The 24,509-nt window shown below is 37.1% G+C and overlaps 1 protein-coding gene across 3 annotated transcripts in view; it reads right to left on the minus strand.

Annotated features, from left to right (window-relative positions):
• The window catches only part of SF3B1 (splicing factor 3b subunit 1), a 63,230-nt gene that overhangs the window by 15,976 nt on the left and 22,745 nt on the right, over positions 1-24,509 (minus strand). The window contains exons 2-8 of one of the 3 annotated variants that reach the window (XM_081242882.1): positions 22,260-22,436; positions 11,262-11,428; positions 9,819-9,923; positions 9,330-9,444; positions 7,417-7,496; positions 6,290-6,460; positions 19-5,227 (exon numbers count right to left, since the gene is read on the minus strand). In XM_081242882.1, the coding sequence (XP_081099008.1) occupies positions 5,183-5,227; positions 6,290-6,460; positions 7,417-7,496; positions 9,330-9,444; positions 9,819-9,923; positions 11,262-11,428; positions 22,260-22,287 (711 nt within the window). In that variant the 5' untranslated portion in view covers positions 22,288-22,436 and the 3' untranslated portion in view covers positions 19-5,182. The other 2 variants (XM_081242880.1, XM_081242881.1) reach the window with 2 other exon arrangements.

The raw sequence follows: 24,509 nt of genomic DNA on the forward strand, positions 1-24,509 counted from the left end.
CAAAGCCCTAATTTAAAAAATAATGTATTTTGGGTAATAATCTTGGTTATGCCACTAATGGCTCCATAACTTTGAGAAAACATTAAGGTTTCTCTGTCAAGATCTCAAGAATTTCAGCTTTAATTATATCAGCACATCTCAAAACTGGGGCTTAGAGACGGAGACTAATGAGTTCCCACTAAGAATATTTTTGGTTTTGTTCAATTTTGTGTTTAATTAATTTAAGCATGTTTTAGATCACCTGAATAATTATAACTAGATACTGCCACATAATTTCAAATCCCTGAGGTTATATTTATAATCACATCTATAATACTATTACTCTGATGCTGGCAAGATTAGTGAAAAAAGATTAGAAGTTGACTTAAATGATCGAAGGTTCCATGGTAGTTGAATAGAGACAAGTAGTGAGCAATGTAGGACATCAGACAGAGTATGAAAGCAAAAGAACCTAAAGAGTGCAGACAATATCATATCAAAAACAGCAGGTGAATTAGTGAAGCAAAACAAAATCTGTATTTAAATAATTCTGTAAGTTTTGTAGTATACTTTTACATATTTCTTTTAAAGTTGGATGCTCTATCCAACCCAAGAGTTCTATTTAGCTTTATGTTTGCAAATAAGACTCAGTATTTTTTCCTTTCTAAAGATTCTATATAGGGCTTCCCTGGTAGCGCAGTGGTTGAGAGTCCACCTGCCGATGCAGGGGACATGGGTTCGTGCCCCGGTCCGGGAAGATCCCACATGTCGCGGAGCGGCTGGGCCCGTAAGCCATGGCCGCTGAGCCTGTGCGTCCAGAGCCTGTGCTCCACAACAGGAGAGGCCGCAACAGTGAGAGGCCCGCGTACCGGAAAAAAAAAAATTCTATGTATTACTCAGGGTTGAGAAATTCTCAATTAGATGAGTAAAGAACATAAATTGTTCAAAAGTCTCATTTTCAGCAACTGCTCTTCCTGCTCAATCAAGTAGGAAAAGATGCTTCCTAGTATCCACTGCAATTCCCACAGTCATAATTAAGATGGAGTTGTGTTAAATGAGAAGCGTGAAAGAAAACATGGTCTGAATCTCTACAGTTTTTATGAGATAGACATCAACTCTTGGGTCTCCTTTTCAGTTAAACAGATAGCAAAAGGACAAGTTTCTCTTTCTGTTTTTAAAATTTGCACTGAATGTCAACCACAGAAGTTAGTAATAACATATTATACAGAACCAAATCCTCTCATACATCAGCAAGCAAATGGAGAGTCCTCAAGATCTAAAACTAAACTGTTTGGAAATTATATGCTAGGTTTAGTATATCTCAATTCTGGGTTTGGGAAAACAATGCCATGGCCTGACACATTTTTCCTTATTTGTAAATATATCTGCAGTAGCCTATGCTAGAGTCAACAGTGACTTAGACTAGGGTGGTGGGGTCATGAAAAGTGGGTAGATCCTGAATATATTTAAAGGTGGGGCCAACAAAATGCATTTGTGGATAGGATGCCAGGGAAGAGAGTAAGAGTATAGGATGACCCTGAAATGATTTCTAAGGGTTTGATTTGAGCCAATAGACATGGGAGCAGGCTGGAAGTACAGAAAATCAATTTTATTATAAATACTGATTCTGAAATGCCTATCAAATACATATCAAAGTAAATGTGTCAGGTCTGAGGAACAGAGAAGTAGGGATGGATTTGTAAATTTGGGAGTTGTCTTATAAAGATAGTATGTAAAGACAGGAGTGAGATCCTAGGGAGTTAGTTTAGATGCAAAAGAGACCTGAGGACTGAGCATTAGAGTACCCCAAATTTAAGAAAACTGAGGAAGATCCAGCAAACAAGACTAAAAAGCAACAGTCACTGAGGTGAGTATTACAAGAATCAAGAAAGACTGAAGCCCAGAGGCTAGGAAAGAAAAGGGTACCAAGGGACTTCCCTGGTGGTCCAGTGGTTAAGACTGTGCTTCCAAAGCGGGGGACATGGGTTCAATCCCTGGTTGGGGAACTAAGATCCCACATGCCATGAGGGGCGGCCAATAAATAAATAAGTAAATATATAAATAATTTTTTTTTGGTTTGTTTAAGAGGGTATCAAAGAATGTCGAATGCTACTGATATGCTGCGTAATATGAGGGTTAGAAACTTATCTTTGGATTTAGGAACGAGGAGGTTAAGTCATCTTGACAAAACAGGATTTGGTGGAGTGGTGCAGGCAAAAGCACCAGAGCACAAGTATAGATACACAACTCATTTTGTGGTAAAAAGAGCAAGAAATGGGATGGTAGCTGGAAGGGGAAGTAAGGGTCAAGAGAAGATTTCTTGTGGTATTTTTTGTTTTTAATGATGAAGATCAGTAAAATGTGTTTGCTGATAATAACCTAGAGTACAGAGAAAAAAACTGATGTTACCTGAGAGTCCTTGAGTAATAAGAGATGGGAAATCGCACATAAGCAGATGGGTTCGCTTTATATTTTTTTAATTTTTTTTAATTTTTCCTTACCCCTAGGTTCATGACTTTTTTTTTCTTAAATTCCATATACATGTGTTAGTATACGGTATTTGTCTTTCTCTTTCTGACTTACTTCACTCTGTATGACAGACTCTAGGTCTATCCACCTCATTACAAATAGCTCAATTTCGTTTCTTTTTATCACTGAGTAATAGTCCATTGTACATATGTGCCACATCTTCTTTATCCATTCATCCGATGATGGACACTTAGGTTGTTTCCATCTCTGGGCTATTGTACATAGAGCTGCAATGAACATTTTGGTACATGACTCTTTTTGAATTATGGGTTTCTCAGGATATATGCCCAGTACTGGGATTGCTGGGTCACATGGTAGTTCTATTTGTAGTTTTTTAAGGAACCTCCATACTGTTCTCCATAGTGGCTGTACCAATTCACATTCCCACCAGCAATGCAAAAGTGTTCCCTTTTCTCCACACCCTCTCCAGCATATATTGTTTCTAGATTTTTTGATGATGGCCATTCTGACTGGTGTGAGATGATATCTCATTGTAGTTTTGATTTGCATTTCTCTAATGAGTAAAGATGTTGAGCATCCTTTCACGTGTTTGTTGGCAATCTGTATATCTTCTTTGGAGAAATGTCTATTAGGTCTTCTACCCGTTTTTGGATTGGGTTGTTTTTTTTTGTTATTGAGCTGCATGAGCTGCTTATAAATTTTGGAGATTAATCCTTTGTCAGTTGCTTCATTTGCAAATATTTTCTCCCATTCTGAGGGTTGTCTTTTCGTCTTATAGTTTCCTTTGCTGTGCAAAAGCTTTGAAGTTTCATTAGGTCCCATGTGTTTATTTTTGTTTTTATTTCCGTTTCTCTAGGAGGTGGGTCAAAAAGGATCTTGCTGTGATTTACGTCACAGTGTTCTACCTATGTTTTCCTCTAAGAGTTTAATAGTTTCTGGTCTTACATTTAGGTCTTTAATCCATTTTGAGCTTATTTTTGTGTATGGTGTTAGGGAGTGATCTAATCTCATACTTTCACATGTACCTGTCCAGTTTTCCCAGCACCACTTATTGAAGAGACTGTCCTTTCTCCACAGTACATTCCTGCCTCCTTTATCAAAGATAAGGTGACCATATGTGTGTGGGTTTATCTCTGGGCTTTCTATCCTGTTCCATTGATCTATCTTTCTGTTTTTGTGCCAGTACCATACTGTCTTGATTACTGTAGCTTTGTAATATAGTCTGAAGTCAGGGAGCCTGATTCCTCCAGCTCCGTTTTTCTTTCTCAAGATTGCTTTGGCTATTCGGGGTCTTTTGTGTTTCCATACAAATTGTGAAAATTTTTGTTCTAGTTCTGTGAAAAATGCCAGTGGTAGTTTGATAGGGATTACACTGAATCTGTAGATTGCTGTGGGTAGTAGAGTCATATTCACAGTGTTGATTCTTCCAATCCAAGAACATGGTATATCTCTCCATCTATTTGTATCATCTTTAATTTCTTTCATCAGTGTCTTATAATTTTCTGCATACAGGTCTTGTGTCTCCTTAGGTAGGTTTATTCCTAGATATTTTACTCTTTTTGTTGCAATGGTAAATGGGAATGTTTTATTTCACTTTCAGATTTTTCATCATCAGTGTATAGGAATGCCAGAGATTTCTGTGCATTAATTTTGTATCCTGCTACTTTACCAAATTCACTGATTAGCTCTAGTAGTTTTCTGGTAGCATCTTAAGAATTCTCTATGTATAGTATCATGTCATCTGCAAACAGTGACAGCTTTACTACTTCTTTTCCGATTTGGATTCCTTTTATTTCCTTTTCTTCTCTGATTGCTGTGGCTAAAACTTCCAAAACTATGTTGAATAAGAGCGGTGAGACTGGGCAACCTTGTCTTGTTCCTGATCTTAGTGGAAATGCTTTCAGTTTTTCACCATCGAGGACGATGTTGGCTGTGGGTTTGTCATATATGGCCTTTATTATGTTGAGGTAAGTTCTCTCTATGCCTACTTTCTGGAGGATTTTTAACATAAATGGGTGTTGAATTTTGCCGAAAGCTTTCTCTGCATCTATTGAGATGATCATAGGGTTTTTCTCCTTCAGTTTGTTAATATGGTGTATCATGTTGATTGATTTGCGTATACTGAATAATCCTTGCATTCCTGGAATAAACCCCACTTGATCATGGTGTATGATCCTTTTAATGTGCTGTTGGATAGTATTCTGTTGAGGATTTTTGCATCTATGTTCATCAGTGATATTGGCCTGTAGTTTTCTTTCTTTGTGACATCCTTGTCTGGTTTTGGTATCAAGGTGATGGTGGCCTTGTAGAATGAATTTGGGAGTGTTCCTCCCTCTGCTATATTTTGGAAGAGTTTGAGAAGGACAGGTGTTAGCTCTTCTCTAAATGTTTGATAGAATTCGCCTGTGAAGCCATCTGGTCCTGGGCTTTTGTTTGTTGGAAGATTTTTAATCACAGTTTCAATTTCAGTGCTTGTGATTGGTCTGTTCATATTTTCTACTTCTTCCTGATTCAGTCTTGGCAGGTTGTGCTTTTCTAAGAACTTGTCCATTTCTTCCAGGTTGTCCATTTTATTGGCATAGAGTTGCTTGTAGTAATCTCTCATGATCTTTTGTATTTCTGCAGGTCAGTTGTTACCTCTCCTTTTTCATTTCTAATTCTATTGATTTGAGTCTTCTCCCTTTTTTTCTTGATGAGTCTGGCTAATGGTTTATCAATTTTGTTTATCTTCTGATGTTACTGATGTTACATGAGAGTCCTTGAGTAATAAGAGATGGGAAATGGCACATAAGCAGATGGGTTAGCTTTAGATGGTCAACCCGTACCAATAGTTCATATTATAAGAGAAGGAAAAACAAAGTAGAGGAGAACATATACAGGCATACCAGTAGATTTCACAGTGGGAATATGTATACTTTTTTCTTTTTAATTGTTCTTATTTGGAGTGAGAGGGAAATACAAAGCAAAGTCATAAACTAGAAAAGAAGCAGCTAAGGAGGTACTACAGGTTTCACAGAGCATAAAGAAGTCATCTGAAGGGGAGCGGGACAGAGTTATTGCTTAATGATCACAGAGTTTCCTTGAAGTGATGAAAAAGTTTTGAAAATAAATCATGGTGGTGCTTGACGCACAGTGTCATCAATACCACCGAATTGTACACTTACAAATGGTTAAAAATGGCAAATTTTATATACATTTTACCACCAAAAAAAAGTTTCTAGGAAAATCAACTGACGAAGGAAACGCAGTAGCGTTATGTATCTGACACCTATGGTCAGAGACTTAAATTATCCATCTAAAAAATGAGGAAGACCACTGTTATACTCAACCTCCATATAACATGACATACTTACATATCTATAATTAATATTCCAAAAGGAAAATTCCTTTACCCCATGTTATGAACTGAACTATGTCTCCACCAAAAGTCACGTCGAAGCCCTTATCCTCACTGTAACTGTACTTGGAGACTGGGCCTTTAGTGAGGTAATGAGGCTAAATGAGGTCACAAGGTTGGACATGAATCTGATAGGACTGGTGTCCTTATAGGAAAAGAGACACCAGAGCTCCCTCGCTCTTTCCATGTGTGCAAAGGTCTCTTGAGGACACAGCAAGAAGGCAGATGTGTGCAAGCCAGGAAGAGAGCTCTCACCACACACTAACCCTGTTGGCACCTTGATCCAGAACTGTGAGAAAATGTCTCCTGTTTAAGCTACCCAGTCTGTGGTTATCTTGTTGTGTCAACAAAAGCAGACTAACATATTCCATGAGAAAAATAAATTTAAAATAGTAATAATAAAAAACTAAAAAAAGAAATTACCTCTGCTTGATCCCAACTTGATAGCTTTTTTGGAGTGGCACCAGGGGTCTGATCAGCTGTTTGATCCCAGCGCCGTTTTCGTTTTGAGGGAGGCTGGGATGCTGCTGCTCCATTGACGACTTTTAGTTCTCCAGCTTTAGCTTTTTCTGCTAGCTGTTGCCTAATTTCTCTCTGAAAAATATTTGAATAAACAGTGAGCATCTTTTAAAACATTTTCAATATATTTTTATATCATTAGTAGAGTCATTTCTATATAATGCCATTTTATTTTTCACTCATTCTCCTTCCTATGCTACTGGTAGACCCATTCCTTATTTTCCCTCTCTTTCCTGTATTTTCAAGTTTTATATACTGTCTTTCCGCACAACAGATGAGCAAATACAGAATTTATTACATATAGTGCACTGCTTTATATAACAGTTAATGAAGTAAAATCTTCAGTCAATGGTAGTGAACCAAAATGGTTCCAATGAAAAAATTTTACCTAAAACTCATGTAATAGTAATTAAGACTATGTAATAAGTTAGAAAAGTAATAAAAGTGAAATTTTCAAAATTTTGTTATAACTATGAAATATTATATATAATATAGTCACAAAAAATACATTTAGCCTATGATTTTAAAGTAGAGTTCCATTACCGCATTTAATTCATCCAACAAACAAATCTATTATATATTTATAATAAAGTTATGAAGATTAACTATTAAAACAAAACACAGCAATCTCTGCAGGCCAGCAGGAATTCGTTAGAATTCTCCACCCATATTCAAACTAAATTTTATGGAAGAATTAGAGGCTTTTCAAAAAATGATTTTACTCTTTGACTTTTCCCTTACACAGACTTCAGGCACACACCATCAATCCACCCCCAGATATATCCACTGTAAGATATATATGCATATACATGTGGCCAAGGGGCCAGGCACTAGAAAAGGGTAGTATAGAAATATGAAAAGCTTAATTTGGGAGATGTTAGAATTTTGAATAAGGTTCTTTCTCAACTTAATTTTTATTAATAATGTTAAAATATTACTTGTGCAGCAAATAAAAAGGAAACAAAGTCTCTTAATCTCAACTTTCTTTACATACTTTCAACACCATTAAAATAAAAAGCAGGTTCACAGACCTCTTCTTTAGTTAAATGTTGTTCTCGCATTACATCCATGTAAGTCCTAGCATTCATTTTAGGATCAGGGGTCTTCCCTCCTGCAGAAAAGAACAGCAACAGTACAAGAGTACAATAAATAAAAGATAATTAGGTTCAACTGATTTATCTGCCCTGCTCTAATATTACATTATTCCATAATCATTTAATTTATTTTTTGATGGAAAACTTTAATAATTACACATCTTACTTTTTATTGAGTTTGCTGATCAATTTAACCTGTTTGAACACAAACATATCTACAGCAGTTTAAAACAAATATTTTAATGCATATAAAAACAAAATGACAGCACAGTTTAGAGTCTTCAGAAGTGATGGGTTCCTGGGTTGCTAATCCGGAATACGTACACTTTCGTGCCTTTGTCTCCATCAGCAGTTCTGACTTCAAGCAGCAGAATAGAAGCCTAGAAAATTATCTCTTTACCATTAGTAACACTTTGGAAAGATATTTATATTCAAAACATTACCTGTTGCAAGCTGTTAAAATCCTGACTATAAGTAACTATGACTAGATAAGTTCTTCATACAATGTTCTAAAACAGTTACAGTTTAGAAAATCTGATTTTTAAAAATATACCTCTTATTCTGATGTCATGTTACTAAAAAGGGCTTCATGATTTTTACTTTTTGTTGACCCAGAAACATATTTTTATTTTCTTAGAAAGTATAAATAACAACTGGAAACATATTACTTGAAATATATTACTTCTACCAGTTATTATGATGCATACAGAAGAAAAGTGGTGTACAAAGAGATGTGTTAGTCTCTTGGTTAAAGTTTCAGTATTTGCTTTTCAAACTTCAAAATATCTTAAAGAAGCCCAAACAATATATAACAAGATTCACAGAGGCACACTACGTTTTAGAAATGTGATAATTAGCTATACAAGTAGTATAGCATCACAATTTAGGAAAAACTAATAAAGGTCTAAGACATTTCCTATGCTGAAGATCATGCCCAATTGGTAGTGTCATTCTTTCTGACACTATCTCTGATAAGACTTCCTTTGGAATACTTTTTCACCATAATCTAGAGAGGATGTGTTGAACTGCACCCTTAAGAATGCAGACAGGACTGGCATATAGCAGTACTGCTGTAGGAAAGAAATTAAGGACAGTTAGTATGGGCCTGTGAATTCTGACATACATGTTTAAATCAATTACAATTATGCAAGTAAAAAAAAGAATATCCCTACTAATTCATGCAGGCTGAAAGTCTAATTTGTAAACCTGCAGCAGAATCTAATTTTAAGAAACAGGCACCTAACTTTGATCTTGAAACTCACTCACCTGAGGAAAGCTTCCATCAGGCTCACTATGCCCCTTGTGCTGACCTGCACACTAAAATTAGCAAAACAGACTCCAGCTATTAAAAATATCAAAGTCTTTGTATACATACTTTTGTTTTAACTTTAAGTATGCTTAGAGCAAAGTAGGTGCATTTACTAAACTATATTTAGAGCAATATGAGGGGAGCTCTAATGTGGAAACAGTTTCTCAAAAGTAACAATCCTAAAAATCTAAGACTTGGAATGAAAACTTTCAATAATTTGAAAGTATTTTGAGCAGAAAAACACATTTGTTCAAAGTAAAGAAAGCGTACCCAAAACAAAAGTAAAAGAAAAACCTTTAACCCTTTGCGTTTCTATGGCATTGGCTCATTAGTTTCTTGTCCTTCTACCTGGAAAGAAAACTGGCATTATAAAGATGAAGAATATGGCATCTGTGACTTCAACCAAATCTATACAAATCTATAAGGGGGATTTTTAAAAAGAAAAGCAAATTCATAAGCATGCCAAAAAAAATCAAAGGGCTAAAGACAACTTAACACAAGTAAATTTCTGAATACTTATAGAAAAGTGGGAAAGAATTACCATCTGCAAAAGGATCAAGACGCTCTGGGGAAATTATCATGGTCCGCCTGTGCTTTTTGTATTCATCTTCCCGATCTGCAATCTTCGGAGGTCGGTGCTCAGCAAATGGATCATACTGAAAAGAGGTATGTCTCACTTAACACTCACTTATTAAATAACCAAAGAGAATGTCACAAACAAAAATCAGAACATTATAAAACATGTAAAAATGTTTAATAAATACCTAATGTTATGTATCATTTTTCAGATAAATGCTAATGTGAAAAAATAAGGCATATGGAAATGAGACAATTTCCATAGTTCAATCCTTCATGAAATGATCACCTTTTTGAAATAAACTACTATTTCTAATTCTCCCAAATCAACTCTTCTCAGAACACTATAATAACTTGATTCCTAAAATATGTGACTTTGCATTGGAATTGAGACGTTCAGTTTTCTTTAGCTGAATAAACTCTGGTTTTAACTTAAAAAAAAAAAAAAAGTCACCTGTTCTGTTGACTGTGGTATATCATTAAGCAATGCCACAGGGGCATGATATCCTGGCTTCTTCTGACCAAGCAAACTTGTAGATGAGGAGTAGTCATCGTCATCCTGCAACAATGCCCCCAGAAAGCCACAAACAAAACCGTCAGAACTTAAAAATTAGAAAGAACACACAAAGATTCAATATGAAATCAAAAGACAACGTGATGAAACTTGTTAACACACTTAGGTTTTCCTTTCAACTCAAAAAGCTAATAAAGAAATTTAGTTCTCTATACTCTTTTAAAAATACTAAACAAGGAATCCTTTCTGTAAATAAAGTAGGTATGGACTAGAAAAACCTGAGCATTTCATCTCACAGAGCGCATGATGAAATTTGTTTCCAAATTTGGAAACTACAAACAGCTTATTTAGAACTCTCCAGTTTCCTTGTCTTTTTAACTTTTTTTAAAAAACATGATTTAACCACAGAAACAAGTAAAATGTAATTAATTTTAAATGTATTTATTTCCCTAATAGTACATTTAAACAGAACAATGTTATATTATTATTTTACTAAGGTAAGAAGTGCAACAATGGATAGATCTCAAGAAGATCTTAACACCTCATTAATTTTATTCAAAAATGAAATGACAACTTCCCGCTCAGCTTCTGGAACACAGAGCCATCACTGCCTCTTACCATTAAGGTATAATAATGCAAATATAAGCCTGATCAGCTTCTAGAAATTTTGCCTTTGGAACTTTAAAATTTTTCTTAAAAAAAAAAAAGTTCTAACCATAAAATTAAATATGGCTTGAATTTCATAAAAATAACAAGTTTCATAATCTATGTACATAGATTACTGAACCACACGAAAATGATCAGCTATTTCACCAAATTTGGATGTTTGAAATAGTGTGACAAAATATAAGCTGTGTGGAATATATGAAAACACTTTAAGAGATGTATTTCAAAATGAGAGGCAGCCCCCCTTCAGGGTAACTAAATTAGGCATGAAAAGCCCATTAATATGAGTAACAAGAAAGAGTCCACTCATGTTAAGATGCCAATGGGGGAAAAAAACAGCACCAAGTTTTTTGGAAACAAGTCAGAAATCAAAAGTCACAAGCACAGGCGGCTGTTTAAAATGAAGTCACTTCTCACTGGGCTACTCTAGATAGAGCTCAGTAGGTAACAATAAGGATTTACTTTACAATGGTTAATGATTTCCAGGTGCTTTGCTGGATAAACTAGTTTTAACATAAAGATTCAGAACTGAGCACTTCCAGAAGTTTCTTACAAGAGAAGGACACTTTCGACAGTTTTATTCTCCCAAAGGAAGATCTCCCAATCTCCAAGATGTCTCCCCAGATTAAACCAGATGACTCAAAACAGAAGATTCCTTTATATTTCTTGCTCTCCTTCAAAATAATGCTTGGACTGTTTATATACTTTGTAACTTACATCTTCAAGTTCAGTTGCAGCAATAGATGTCACGTATCCAGCAAACCTGCTGTCACTTCCACCATAAATTTCCTGGTCATAATAACCTGTAGAATCAAGGCCCACTCCTTGAGCTTCATCAAGAGCTGCCTTCTTGCCTTGAATTTCTCGAATCTGTGCTTCAATATCTATAACAAAATTAATAAAATCTTCTTAAACTCACTTTCCAAAGAGCACTCAACACAATGCATTTTTCTACTGAGTATTATCAAAAACTCTTCTAAATACAGAAACTTCAAAACAATCATTCCATAAGGGGTTGGAGTAACTATACAAAGTATTGATTTTTAATAAATTTAATACATCTCCACCCAACAGACAATACTTACGCACACAGAGGAGATGCTTACTATTTCACCAACTACAAGTTACTCTCACCTTAAGAATGGGTTACCAAAGTTTATTAAACTACCCCTGAATTCTAACCTTTTCCTGCTTGAAAAAATAACACTGTTAATGTTGATTAAGGGACCAAGAACAACACTCAAGATTATTTAAACTCAACAATACCAGAAAGGTAAAAACAGTACTGTGGAGAGTGGTCCGCAAACCTAAACGTGCAACAAATCATCTACACGTTCTGATTTTGTTAGAATGCAGTAGGCCTATATATCATATCAGACCCAAGTTTCTGCATTCCTAACAAGCTCCTAGGTGATGTCCTAAACATCTTCAACAGCAAAACAATAAAGGATAAAGTCTAAATTCTTAAACACGTAATACAGAGCCCTACACAGTTTGGCTGCAAGCACCATCACATTAGATTTATGATTAATAAGAGTCTGAGCTTTAGACTCAAAATGTATGGCTTCAAAGGCTCTTTCTCTGCTAATTAATACATTATTTAACCTATGTATCTCAGTTTCCTACAACAAAGTTTTGTTTTAAGGACTGAAGGACATAATGAGCATGAAACACTTAAGCATTCAATGACTGAATTAACTCTTGCCATGTCTCACTCCCCAAACACCATGTCTAGCCATAGGTCTGACATTCAGAAGATGAACATGGTTGACTTCCCTGGTGGCGCAGTGGTTAAGAATCTGCCTGCAATGCAGGGGACACGGGTTCGACCCCTGGTCCGGGAAGATCCCACATGCTGCGGAGCAACTAAGCCCGTGAGCCATGACTGCTGAGCCTGAGCTCTGGAGCCTGGGAGCCACAACTACTGAGCCCGTGTGCTGCAACTACTGAAGCCCACACGCCTAGAGCCCATGTGCTGCAACGAGAAGCCTGCACACTGCAACAAAGAATAGGCCCCGCTCGCCGCAACTAGAGAAAGCCCATGCACAGCAATGAAGACCCAAAGCAGCCAAAAAAAAAAAAAAAAGATGCAAATGTGGTGAATGAAGTATCAACTCTTTTCAACTGCTTTTTTAATTTTTCAAGACTGAAAAAAAAATTAAAGCAGTACAATGAACACCCATACTCTTCACTTACATTCATCAACTGTTTATGTATATAAGACATAAAACAAATACGTGTGTGTACACGCAACTTTTCTAAACCATTTAAAACCGCTAATATTTCAGCATGTATTTCCAGATCTAGAACATTCTCCTACATAACCACAACAGTATTAACATGCTCAAGAAAGTAAACCTAGATATGACATCATCTAAAATACAATCCAGTTTCATATCTCCCCAATGGTCCTAGTAACATCCTTTATAGATGGTCCCTTCTTCAATCCATGATCCTATCAAGAACCACACATTGCATTTAGTTGTCATGTCTCTTCAGTCTCCTTTGAATACAGACTAGTCTTCCAACCTTTTTTTAAGTCTTTCCAGACAACAGATAACTTTAAATTACAAACTAATGTTTCATTTTAATAATATGAATAACATATACATGTGTAAAGAAAAAGAGTTTCTACTGCCACCGATCTGTGGCCTAACAAATAGATGCTTCAATTTGTGCTAGCTTGTGCTAGCTCATTACCTTCAACTGAATTAAGTCATTTAAAAAGCTTTTAAAAGCTCATTTACTAGTTTGCAAGGACCAAAAGGAAAAAATTCAAGTGGCACAAATGCCCAACCCCCTCCCCCAGCTAAGGGAGAAAACCTTCACTAGTTCCTCAAGATGGGGTGTGGTTTAAAGTAGAAAATGTAATAACATTATCTAGTCTGAGACACAGCTTGTGGGAGCAAGTCTCAGAAACTCGATATAATGCAGTAGGGTTAATACTGAAATTAGCAGTCCCAGTTTGTAAACACATCTCAAAATTTTTATAGTGTGTCATAGCACTGCCATCACCACGCATTTTTCCTGCATTTCTCCCCTCCAAACTGTTACAGCAGCACAGGCAGCCAGGGGCCTCCACTACGATTAATCACAAACAGAAATATCCTCATTTGAGCTAGCTGATTCATTTTACTATTCTCTCTACTGTTGCTTCTGTTTTAAATATTTATAAATATGTTTTAACCCATATTTGCTCCCTTCCCTCACCCCCTAGGAACACTTTTTCCCCTGGTATAATACAAAGAAACCTCTCAGGGATTAGTAGATTGGCTAAAGGGTAAGTGGAGATCTACCCTTCATTTTTTCCTATTTTGAGCATTTCCATTTCAGCAATGTTTGAGGCTTTTTCTTCCTTACCCCAACCACTAGGTACATGTACCACTTTTAAGTAAATAGGTTCTTTTAAAGAACCACAAATGCTACCGCCATCAGGATCCAGGCAAGAAACATAAACGGGTCAATCAAGCCAGCCAAATAGTATGCCATCTCCCCTCTACAGCATCAGTGTGGTCTACTGACCACTTACATCGAAATCACCTGGGGCACCTGTTACAAGGACAGACTCCTAAGACTCAGACACATTAAATCAGAACCTCCAATGTATGAGCCCAGGCTCCCACATTACTAATAACCCCCCCCCCAGGAAACTCATACCTAGCCCATCATCCCTTCATTTCCAGCCCCAGCCCACTCTCACCAAAATCACCAATTTTATACTTTCTTCTAGGTCATATACAACTAAAAAACCAGGAAGGGGCACTGTTTCATAAAAATTGCATCACACCACACCTATCATTGTGCAGCGTGCTGCCCCACTAACACATCACAGACAGCTTTATTTTCCTTCTAAAGAACTTTTCCATTATAAGTTTTCACCAGCTATTATCCTTTTTTGGATTATATATTTATTCAGAAACTACTTTCATCTACTGAATTTTACCTACTGATTTTATGTCCTTACTGATTAGCAACAGTTTTCTTACAAAGGTACACAAATATTGAATTAGCATTTGTATGAAGCCTGTATGAACTGTGACTGGATACTTATTGAATCAAATGGGGCTAGGCAGCTGTTCATGGTTAAATTCTGAGGGTGAGGTTCATTACTAAATTTCAACAGGTTATGTATATAGTTCAACCAGTTACTATTCCTGTATCGTTATCTGTATGGATTAAAGTCCAAAAAGCTAGTGGATTTTGTTTTGCATTGTCAACTGCAGCACATTTACAAAAATCGTGTTATCCACAAAATTACAAAAGATTTCACAAAACTCAGCAGTTATACAAGTAACAGAATTAAAAACTAGAAAAACCCTGTAATTATTTCTTAATAAAACTTGTGCCAATACCAAACATAATACAATCAAATATTTATGAGCAAACAAATGTATCAATATGTTCACAAATAAGGTAACTTTGTTTTGTTTCCAAAATAAATAAAATTTGTGGAATACAGCAAAATATTAGGAATTGGCGGGGCTTCCCTGGTGGCGCAGTGGTTGAGAGTCTGCCTACCGATGCAGGGGACATGGGTTCGTGCCCCGGTCCGGGAACATCCCACATGCTGCGGAGCGGCTAGGCCCGTGAGCCACGGCCGCTGAGCCTGCGCGTCCGGAGCCTGTGCTCCGCAACGGGAGAGGCCACAACAGTGAGAGGCCTGCGTACCGCAAAAAAAAAAAAAAAGAATTGGTAAAGCTGGGCAATGGGTTACACTATGTTCATAACATTTTTTTCTACACTTCCCTGTATTATATTTCATAATAAAAATGTAATTTTCAATCTGTAGAAGTCATTAAAAGTAATTTTTCTCCCCAGCAAGGGTTTATAAAAAACTGGGAAAGAGAAAAAAGTTGTCTTTAACTCCTTACTTTCAAAGCTAACACTAAATTACAGCTACTGGTATGCAGGTATTCCTGTACTTTCTTAAAATACGAACTAAAAATAATCAAATAGATAATTTCTGACAGCAAATGATGAATGCATAGGACTTGTTACCAAGTATGAAAAAAAAATGAGGTGGAATATATTCAAAAGAATAACCAGAGGTCTGAAATATTAAATAAAAGACTTGGACTTCCCTGGTGGCACAGTGGTTAAGAATCCCCCTGCCAGTGCAAGGGACACGGGTTTGAGCCCTGGTCCGGGAAGATCCCACATGCCACGGAGCAACTAAGCCCATGCGCCACAACTACTGAGCCTGCGCTCTAAAGCCTACAAGCCACAACTACTGAGCCCAAGTGCCACAACTACTGAAGCTCGAGTGCCTAGAGCCCGTGCTCCGCAACAAAAAGAGAAGCCACCACAACGAAGAGTAGCCCCCACTCGCTGCAACTAGAGAAAGCCCGCACACAGCAACGAAGACCCAACACAGCCAAAGAAAAAGAAAAAAAAAATTTTAAATAAAAGACTTGAGGAGGCAAACAAAGAAGGAAATGTTTATGCTAATCTCTGTTCCTACCTAATCCCTTTCCAATTTAGAATCTCTGTAATTCAAGACATTCAGATGTGAAAATAAAAAAAATGAAGTGTCTGCTAAACACCAGAGACTAGGACCTCCTAGTGGCCACACTTATGATTGCCAAGACCTGGCACTCTAATCCAACCAAACCCATAAATATTCCAGTCTTCATGTTGTGCGCATCAAGTTTGTGCTTTTTTATTACCAAGTAGCATTCCATAGTACTACAGCATGTTTACCCATTCTCTATGGGGATTCAAGTTGTTTGAGTTTGTAGAAGCTGCTGTAAACATCAGTGTACAGGTTTTTGTGTGAACACAGGTTTTAATACCACTTGGGTAAATACCTATGAGCAGGATTGCCGGGTCTTATAACAAGTATTTGTTTCATTTTATCACAAACTCTTGGTTTACTTAAGCAAGTTTAAGGACAGAGGAGAACTTAATTATTCTGTACAACAGAAGAATTTTGAGAAATGAAATGGAGAAGAGGAATTAAGAGAACAAGTAAAATGAAGAAAAGCTGGGGTAAGTGAAATTATAAAATTCCACAGTTTTATGGTGTTAAAGAAAGGGTAACAGAAGGAAAAAACATCTAATATGGATTTCTAAATTATCTGATTATCTGAATGAAAGCCTCACTTCTGTTCTCCACCCAACCCTACCCCCATCTTCAGTAAAGTCCACTGAGGGGGAAGGAGGCTTCTATGGTAGGACTCTTGGTTACTAATGCTGAACACTTAAAAAGAAAGCAGGGATTCCTTATCTTGACAGCAGATTTGGAATCCTAAAATTAAAATTATGCATAGTCCTTCAAATCCCCAGAGTTGGTATAGTCTGGAAGTGGTTAAAAAAAAAAAGTCTTAGACAAGAAATCGAAGCACTAGTTAAGTATTAGACTTCTATTTACCAAAGAGCCTGAAAGAGCCTCACTTAAGGAGGATCCTTGAGGGTAAACGGTCAAGAATGGGGTTTTTCTTAAGTTGGTATTCCTATTTTAAGGCATGTCTATCACTGGGAGTCCAAAAAAAAAAAAAAAAAAAGACACACACACGAAAAACTATTTCAGGTAGCAGTTAAGCTTATTAGAAAATTTTGAGAGTATATTCATTGCCATTAAAATTATAGTGGGACGGGCACCTGAGTTTGCAAGTTCTTTGTTAGAGCTCCTTGCCACGGCTAGTCCAACCTAAACCTGAAGTATGATTTCAGAACTGTGCTCACTTCAAAACCCAATAATATTCTTGGAGCTTCCCTTGCCTGTGGGCCTACTGACACCTTGACTGCAGCAGTAGTGGTGGGAGAGCCTAAGAGAAAGTTGAGTGTTTTTATTGCCATCTTCTTTTTTCCCTCTAGACTGTGGGAAACTCTACAGGACAAAGATACTGCAACAAGTTAATGGCAAGAAAAAAGAAAAAGAGATGGAGGAACAAAGATTTAAGACTAATCACAATGTATGAACTTTATTTGGAACTTGATTCCCAACACTAATGGATATTTTATTATATTAATTTTAGGTGCAATAATGGTATTTTTTTTTTCTTATTTGGCCACACCGCACAGCTTGTGGGATCTCAGTTCCCCGACCAGGGACTGAACCCGGGCCACGGCAGCGAAAGCACCGAATTTTAACCACTAGACCACCAGGGAACTCCCAACAATAGTATTTTTTAAAGTCCTGACATTTTAGAGATACACACTGAAAAATGTATGGATAAAATGATACATCTTGGATTTGCTTCGAAACTAAATTTGCTCCAATGATCTACAAAAAATAAATGTTATTATTCAATTGAAACCCCTCTTTTTGGAGAGGAATTCTGATCCTAGGAATATTTTCAACTATCAGTGAACAAGTCCTTCCCTAGGAGATAGAAATTAACAGTGTGAATTAATGAATAAATTTATGAACTGGCCCATCTGAAATCTCAATTCATTCAATAAATAAATTTTCATTTTTCATTTACTTAAAAATTACTGTGTTACTTTTATAATCCAAAAAATGTGATAACTTAAAATTTAAAATTATAGACATTTTTCTGACATAAATACATCAAATGTTTTATCTGGGAATTGAGTTTGACATCAAAAGACAGTACTGCTGGAACTAGGGGTCTTTTAAAAGATGGGCAACATCTAACCTACTGTTTGTATTTTAAACTAAGACCTAAATATCAAACTGAGATAAACCACCACTGGTCACATCTGATACACCTGTTTAACTGCTCCCCACCAATTCTGTTCTACTGGTTGCCCTTTCTGTTCCTTTTCTTTCTTCTATGTCTCACACATTGCTAAGTCCAGCTTGCAGCACTTCCTCCTCCTTGATACATCTTTATTCCTCATTTTTAATCTGTATTATTTGCAACGTTTTAATTACTATTCATTATGTGTTACACAGACACAGCCTTTGGATGTTAATCACTCACTGACACCTTTCAGTCTGGCCCATAAGTGACATCTAATCTCCACCAATCAGAAGCAGGTGGTGAGCAAGGATTTCTCAAATATGAGACTTCCAAAAGACATCCAGAAAAATAGAAAGTATATTCTGTATACCAACTCTCAATCTTTTCCTTCAACAAAACCGCACTAGGACAACTAACTATAACGGTAAATTATTTTACTAAACACTACAGATAACAGTTCCTAAATGATTAATTCCTAACTAATATCAATGAAATTAATTCTTAAATAATTCTACAGGAAAATTTTTTTTCAAAATCTTTAAGCAATTTCTTTTCGTTTTTATTTTGACTAGCAACATTCATCCTGAATACCTACAAAACCAAAACAGTAACTATTCTGGACACAGGAAAATAAAAATCTCAGAAGATTCAGAGTAACAACTGATTATTCCAAGCCATTCTGCAAGCAGAGACTAAGGGAGAAAACTTTTTCAGCCTTGTGATGCCCCCCAAAATCCATTCAAGGGATAGTGGCAAAACAAGCCAATATATGGGATTTTTGGATAATCCATCTATTTTCCTTTCTGAACAGAGAAGTGTGTATTCTCTCATGGGCCAAAATCACCAACAGCTGAAGAACTGCTGGATGGCAAGATTATGCACATTAATAACTGTATACACTTGACACAATTTAACATGCAGAAAGGGATTATATTCGACTTGAATAAGTCCAGCTCTTTTTACATTTCAACACTGGAAAGCATAAGCCACACTGACCCAGGATAAAAAAATAACTGGGTTGGTTAAAGAGGATGTTAAGGCTTGATCCTAACAGAAATATTTGAAAGGAATATGACAACAAGAAAAAAAAAAGTTATCAGTTTGGTTCAATGATGGGAAGTAATAGTCTGTGAAAAGAACCACATTGGAAGGTACAACAATAACCTACTTCAGTTTGAATACAATATTACTTACTTCACAAGCCTCAATTACAAAGTACTGATGCAGCCATTACTTTAACAATAAATTATAAGGTACAACAAAGAAATGTCTTTATCAGCAACGTTATTTACAAAGAAAAAATTATATAATCTTTATTTTAAAAGGCAACATGACAGACAACTCTAAGACAGAAATTAAACAAGTATTACACATTTTAAAAAGTTTCTCCAGGGAGTTCTCTGGCAGTCCAGTGGTTAGGACTCGGCACTTTACTGACGTGGCCCGTTTTCAACCCCTGGTGCGGTAACTAAGATCCCGCAAGTCGAGCAGCACAGCCAAAAAAAAAAAAAAAAAAAACCAAAATGTTGCTCCAGTGAGGTCCACATTCAAGACCTCCTCTCAACTGCTTCAATAACCTAAAAAGTTACTCCCTTTAGGTCATCCTTCACTCTGCAACCAATGACTTTCCTAAATCACAGAAGTAATCTGTTACCTGGGAGAATGAGGAGGGCACTTTATCCTGTAGATATCCGAAGGCCAAAGTGAAACCTAGCTCAGTGTCCAAAGCCTTCCCTAATCTGATGCTAACCTAACACTTCTTCCTCTGAGCTCAGGAGGTTCCCAAAATATAAGTCCTACTTCCCACCTATCTTAGCCAAACAGATGTATCCAAACCTACCCAATCGTTCAAGTTTGTGTCCCCTTTCTGTGACACCCTTAATATTTACGGTATAAATTAATCTCTCAATAAGTGTTGATAAATATTCAGCACTCATCACACACGAGCTACTGTCGATACCAAAGTACACTTTCTGTACACAACTTCAAAGTGGAAGAGAAAACCTTAACACAATAGAATATTCTAAGTAAAAACGATTTATAGAGTGCTGTAGTAGCAGCACAAAAAACAAACACCAAGAAACTAATTCTGCTCCAGGTTATCAGAGATGGCTTAACAAGTGAAAACAGAGATGGACCTTGAAGGACTAGCGTTCTCCAGGAAAATGTCATGAGGAAGGAGCAAGAAACTATGTAACATTCATCACTAACATTCATCCCACTGTATTATACTCCTAAGTGATGGACAATATCTTGTATACAGATGGTATTCAGATGTGAAACTGAATGCTCCAATACTTTCTTTATGGCCTCAGCTAATTCATATTGATAGGAAGCACAATCCCAAATAAGAGAGCAATTTTGGTAAGTGAATTGCAATCTTCTGTAGACCGAAACTTTCAACTGGGTTTCTAAAACGCAGGAAAACTAATCATAACTTTGATTTTCTTATCCAAAAGTATCTCATGATAAAGATACCAATAAACAAGTAATCAAAGCCACAAAATGCCCCAAATAAATAATCTACTCTTGAATAAACAAGAATAGTCAACATCTTTACTTTTTCTAATTATCTTGCAAAAAGTATGTTTGAGATAGTCTAAAGACAGAAATGCCTAAAAAACACTTCGGGGTTAAAACAGTGTTTAAATCCCAACTACCTAACAAGAATAATAAAAATATTAGTTATTGCCACTTCATTAGCCTGTTTAAGTTGCAGAAAGCTAGACTTCAGTTCCCATGGGTGATACAATTATCAATAGCCCCAACCAACATTTCGAGATGCATCTACTTTTTTCCCTCCTTGCACTCTCTTTTCCTGCTACAGCCAACCACTCAAACACATCTTTCACGACTCACTGCCTAGGTACAAGATGGTCTCTCGGGCTCAAATGTCCTCCCCTAATTTAAAACCGATTGATCCTTTTAGACCAAGGACACCTCACCTCCTCTATGAAACAGCCCTAAGTATAAATTAATTACTCCGTTCGTTACCCAGGCTCCCAGACCATGTTGCTTACACTTTTTTTAAGCATTCATTTGCCTCATATAAGAATGAAGAAGTATACATATCTGTTTCCCCATTAGGCTGTAAAACTTGATGGCCTTAGTCTTTATTACCTCTCACAGACTAACCCCGAGCCAGGAACCTAGAAACGATGTGTGAAATAAAAGTTGACTCTTGGAAGCTCGTGTTTGATGAAAATTTCAGATTCCAAGTCAGAAATCAAGGAATGCAGCTCCAACTTCCCATGCCTCATCTCTTCTCAACAGTGACCCTACTTCCTGTCATTTCTGGATACTCCCTGAGGGCGGACGCCAGCCTATTCCCAACATTTTCCTAATGCATACTCTGTATTCCACAAAACGACCAACTACTTGAAATGCTTTGGCCATTAAATGTGCCTTTCTCTCTTCCACCAATAATATGGTGGAAAGCAAAAGACCTTTGCTTTCTTTGGAGGAAGAAAAAGACCCATATTATACTAAAAGTGATCCAGGGAGGGAAAAACAACCAGATTTTATTCCCAAATCATTTCGAGCAAAAACAACAAAAAAACAAGATAAGTATCTTGTACGCCTTAAGACATGCAGATTAACCAAGGTTAAGAGTAATGGGCCTCAGTCTGACTAAACTCGACTGAAGGCTGCCCGGAAAGCGGATGCCGTATTTCAGTGTTTTTCTGACTCTCCCATGCACAAACTATGCCAACGACAGTTCCAAGAGGCGAGGAAGACTTTGTTCCCACGCGCTCTTCCCCGCTCCCTTGCCCAGGAATCTTCCTTAGCGAGCCGTTTAACGAGGCCCCCGGGTCAGAGAAGAAAAGCAACGCTGAAGCAGCAGCTCCCGAACACTGAACAAAGCGCCTGTCGGGGGTGTATGAGTAGGACGCCATTACGCGGGGCAGTGGCCTGCGCCGCTGGCGCCGAGCAGACGACGCGGGCCCCGAAGCGCGGGCTCGGGCCCCCAGAAAAGGAACCACAGGAAGAGGCAAAAACCTAGGAAGGCAAAGTCTTAGCAGGCTGGGCAGCGGAGAACCTAGGTAACAAGGGAAAGACCGCTTACCTTCGTGGGTTTTCGCGATCTTCGCCATTTTGTCCACTCGAACACACAGACGGAACTGGCGCTCCCAAGAACTTCCGCTCGTCGCCGCTGCCACGGAGAAAAACAGTTGGGGGCCGCTCTCCACGCAAGCGCCAAGCGGGAGCGCGCTCCGTCGATGACACGTGACAGAACAGCCACCTAGATAGAACAGAGAGGTGCATTGTGGGTGGAGGGAGGAGCCAGGGTTGGGCCCGGAGGCAGTTTTCCCGGTAAACCGGAAAAGGGCTAGGTGAGCCTTAGTGCCTTAAAGTGAGTAACGCTGCCTTGGAGTAAAGTGGATTACACCAGGGTATACCAGGGCAGTTAAAAACAGTCACTGAAAGAAACATTATGGTTTCAGGGCTGGAAGAAGGCTCAGGCCTTCAATCCCCTTCCTCCAAATTCACCGGACCGGCGTTCTGGAGCCAAACAAAAGCTTTCTTTAGCATGTCTCAGATGTTGCAGTGCTTAGTTACAGAAACAGTTACAACAGTCTCATCCCTCGCGCTGTAATTCAAGGTCATTTTTCTTTCTTTCTAAATACCATTTGGATAGGAGTTTCGTCTACAATATACGTTCCCAAACACTATTGAAGTTCACAAAAAGTGGGTAAATTGTTGCTAATCCCATAAATCCCATAAAGTGGATAAACTGGCTAATCCCATTTAAGAAATGAGAAAAAAAACTAGGGCGGGGGGAATATATAAATTGTGCAATATCACTCAGTTATTAAGTTACACAGCAGGAACTCTGCCAGTCCTTTAAAGCCTTTTTAAACTTTGAGTTCTTAGAAAAGCCCTGATCGTCAGCGTTAACACTAATGAAATGCCTCTTTTAATCCTAAACGTCATTCCTAAATCAGGAATTTTTAAAAGATAAAAATACAGTGGTGAGGTGGATAGGGAGGGTGGGAGGGGGACACAAGAGGGAGGAGATATGGGGATATATGTATATGTATAGCTGATTCACTTTCTTATGAAGCAGAAACTAACACCATTGTAAAGCAATTATACTCCAATAAAGATGTGAAAAATAAATAAATAAAATATATGCTAAAAAAAAATACAGTGGTCTTTTTTCTTCTAAGCATCAGCTATAGGAGCATAAGCTTGTGTGACACTGGACTTGGACTCTGAAGAACAAAAGAACTTAAGAGGGAAGTTGGTACTGGAAGCAGCCTTGTAAAGCAGGTAAGGGTCAGGTTATAGCTATCACAAAGAAAACAGTTTACCTTGCTGTGTGACTGACTCAATACAAATATGTAGTAGAAACTTTAGTAACAAAAAAGTGAGTTTTTTTATTAGCACCAATGAAAAAATTAATTTGATGGGTTAAAGTTTTCATTTGTTTGATTTGTTTTAATTTAGGTTAAACAGTAGCCAGAGGAAGAAGGGGATGAGATAAGAGAGGAACATGTAGATTATGCCAATTGTTGATAAATTCTAGTTCTTGGATTGTCAGAGGGTCCGCAGACATTCCTTAAGTGGTTTATAACCTACACATTGATTATGTATATTCTTTTACAGATACAAAATAGCGTATTTTAAAATAATAAAATGAATAAGAAATAATGAATTAGAAAAGGGTGTTATATGTCCATCAATAACCAACAAGCTAAAAGAGTTCAGCCATGTTGGCAAAAAGATTGCAAGTATGTTGCATTTCTTGATTCATGATTTTTTATCTTAAATTCGTTTATACAAGACAATCACAGTCATGTAAAAATATATGAAAAGGAAATTCACCAAAATGTTAATAGTGGATATTTGTGAATGATGGAATTTTGAGTGTTTTTTTCTTTATAATTTTTAGTATTTTCCAGATACTCCGCTATGAGCATGTATTATCTTTATAAACAGAAAAAAATAAATGAAATGAAAAGCATTTGTAACACTATGCTTTGTCACATGTCCTTTGTCTTTCCAAGATAAAAGCTGTGCCTGCTGGCCACTTTGTATTATGTTATGCACATAATTTCTCTAGGTTCCTAGGTATTAAGTTACTTTTGTAGGGCAAGGACATATATTGGGTAGTGAGGTATGAGAGACTTTGCCAAAGATCAAGTGAGACTCCCTTCTCTTAATCTTCTAAAAGATGAATTGTTTTTAATAAAAGAGTGACTTGGATTTTTACACAGTAAGAAACAAGGTTTTTTTAATAAGTACTCTTTACTTTCCATTTCCAATATTAATAAATAATAATCAGATATTATTTAAAATGGATTTCCTACCC

This window comes from Mesoplodon bidens (genome assembly GCF_964165515.1).
Source record: "Mesoplodon bidens genome assembly, chromosome: 8".
Taxonomy (NCBI): Eukaryota; Metazoa; Chordata; class Mammalia; order Artiodactyla; family Ziphiidae; genus Mesoplodon; species Mesoplodon bidens.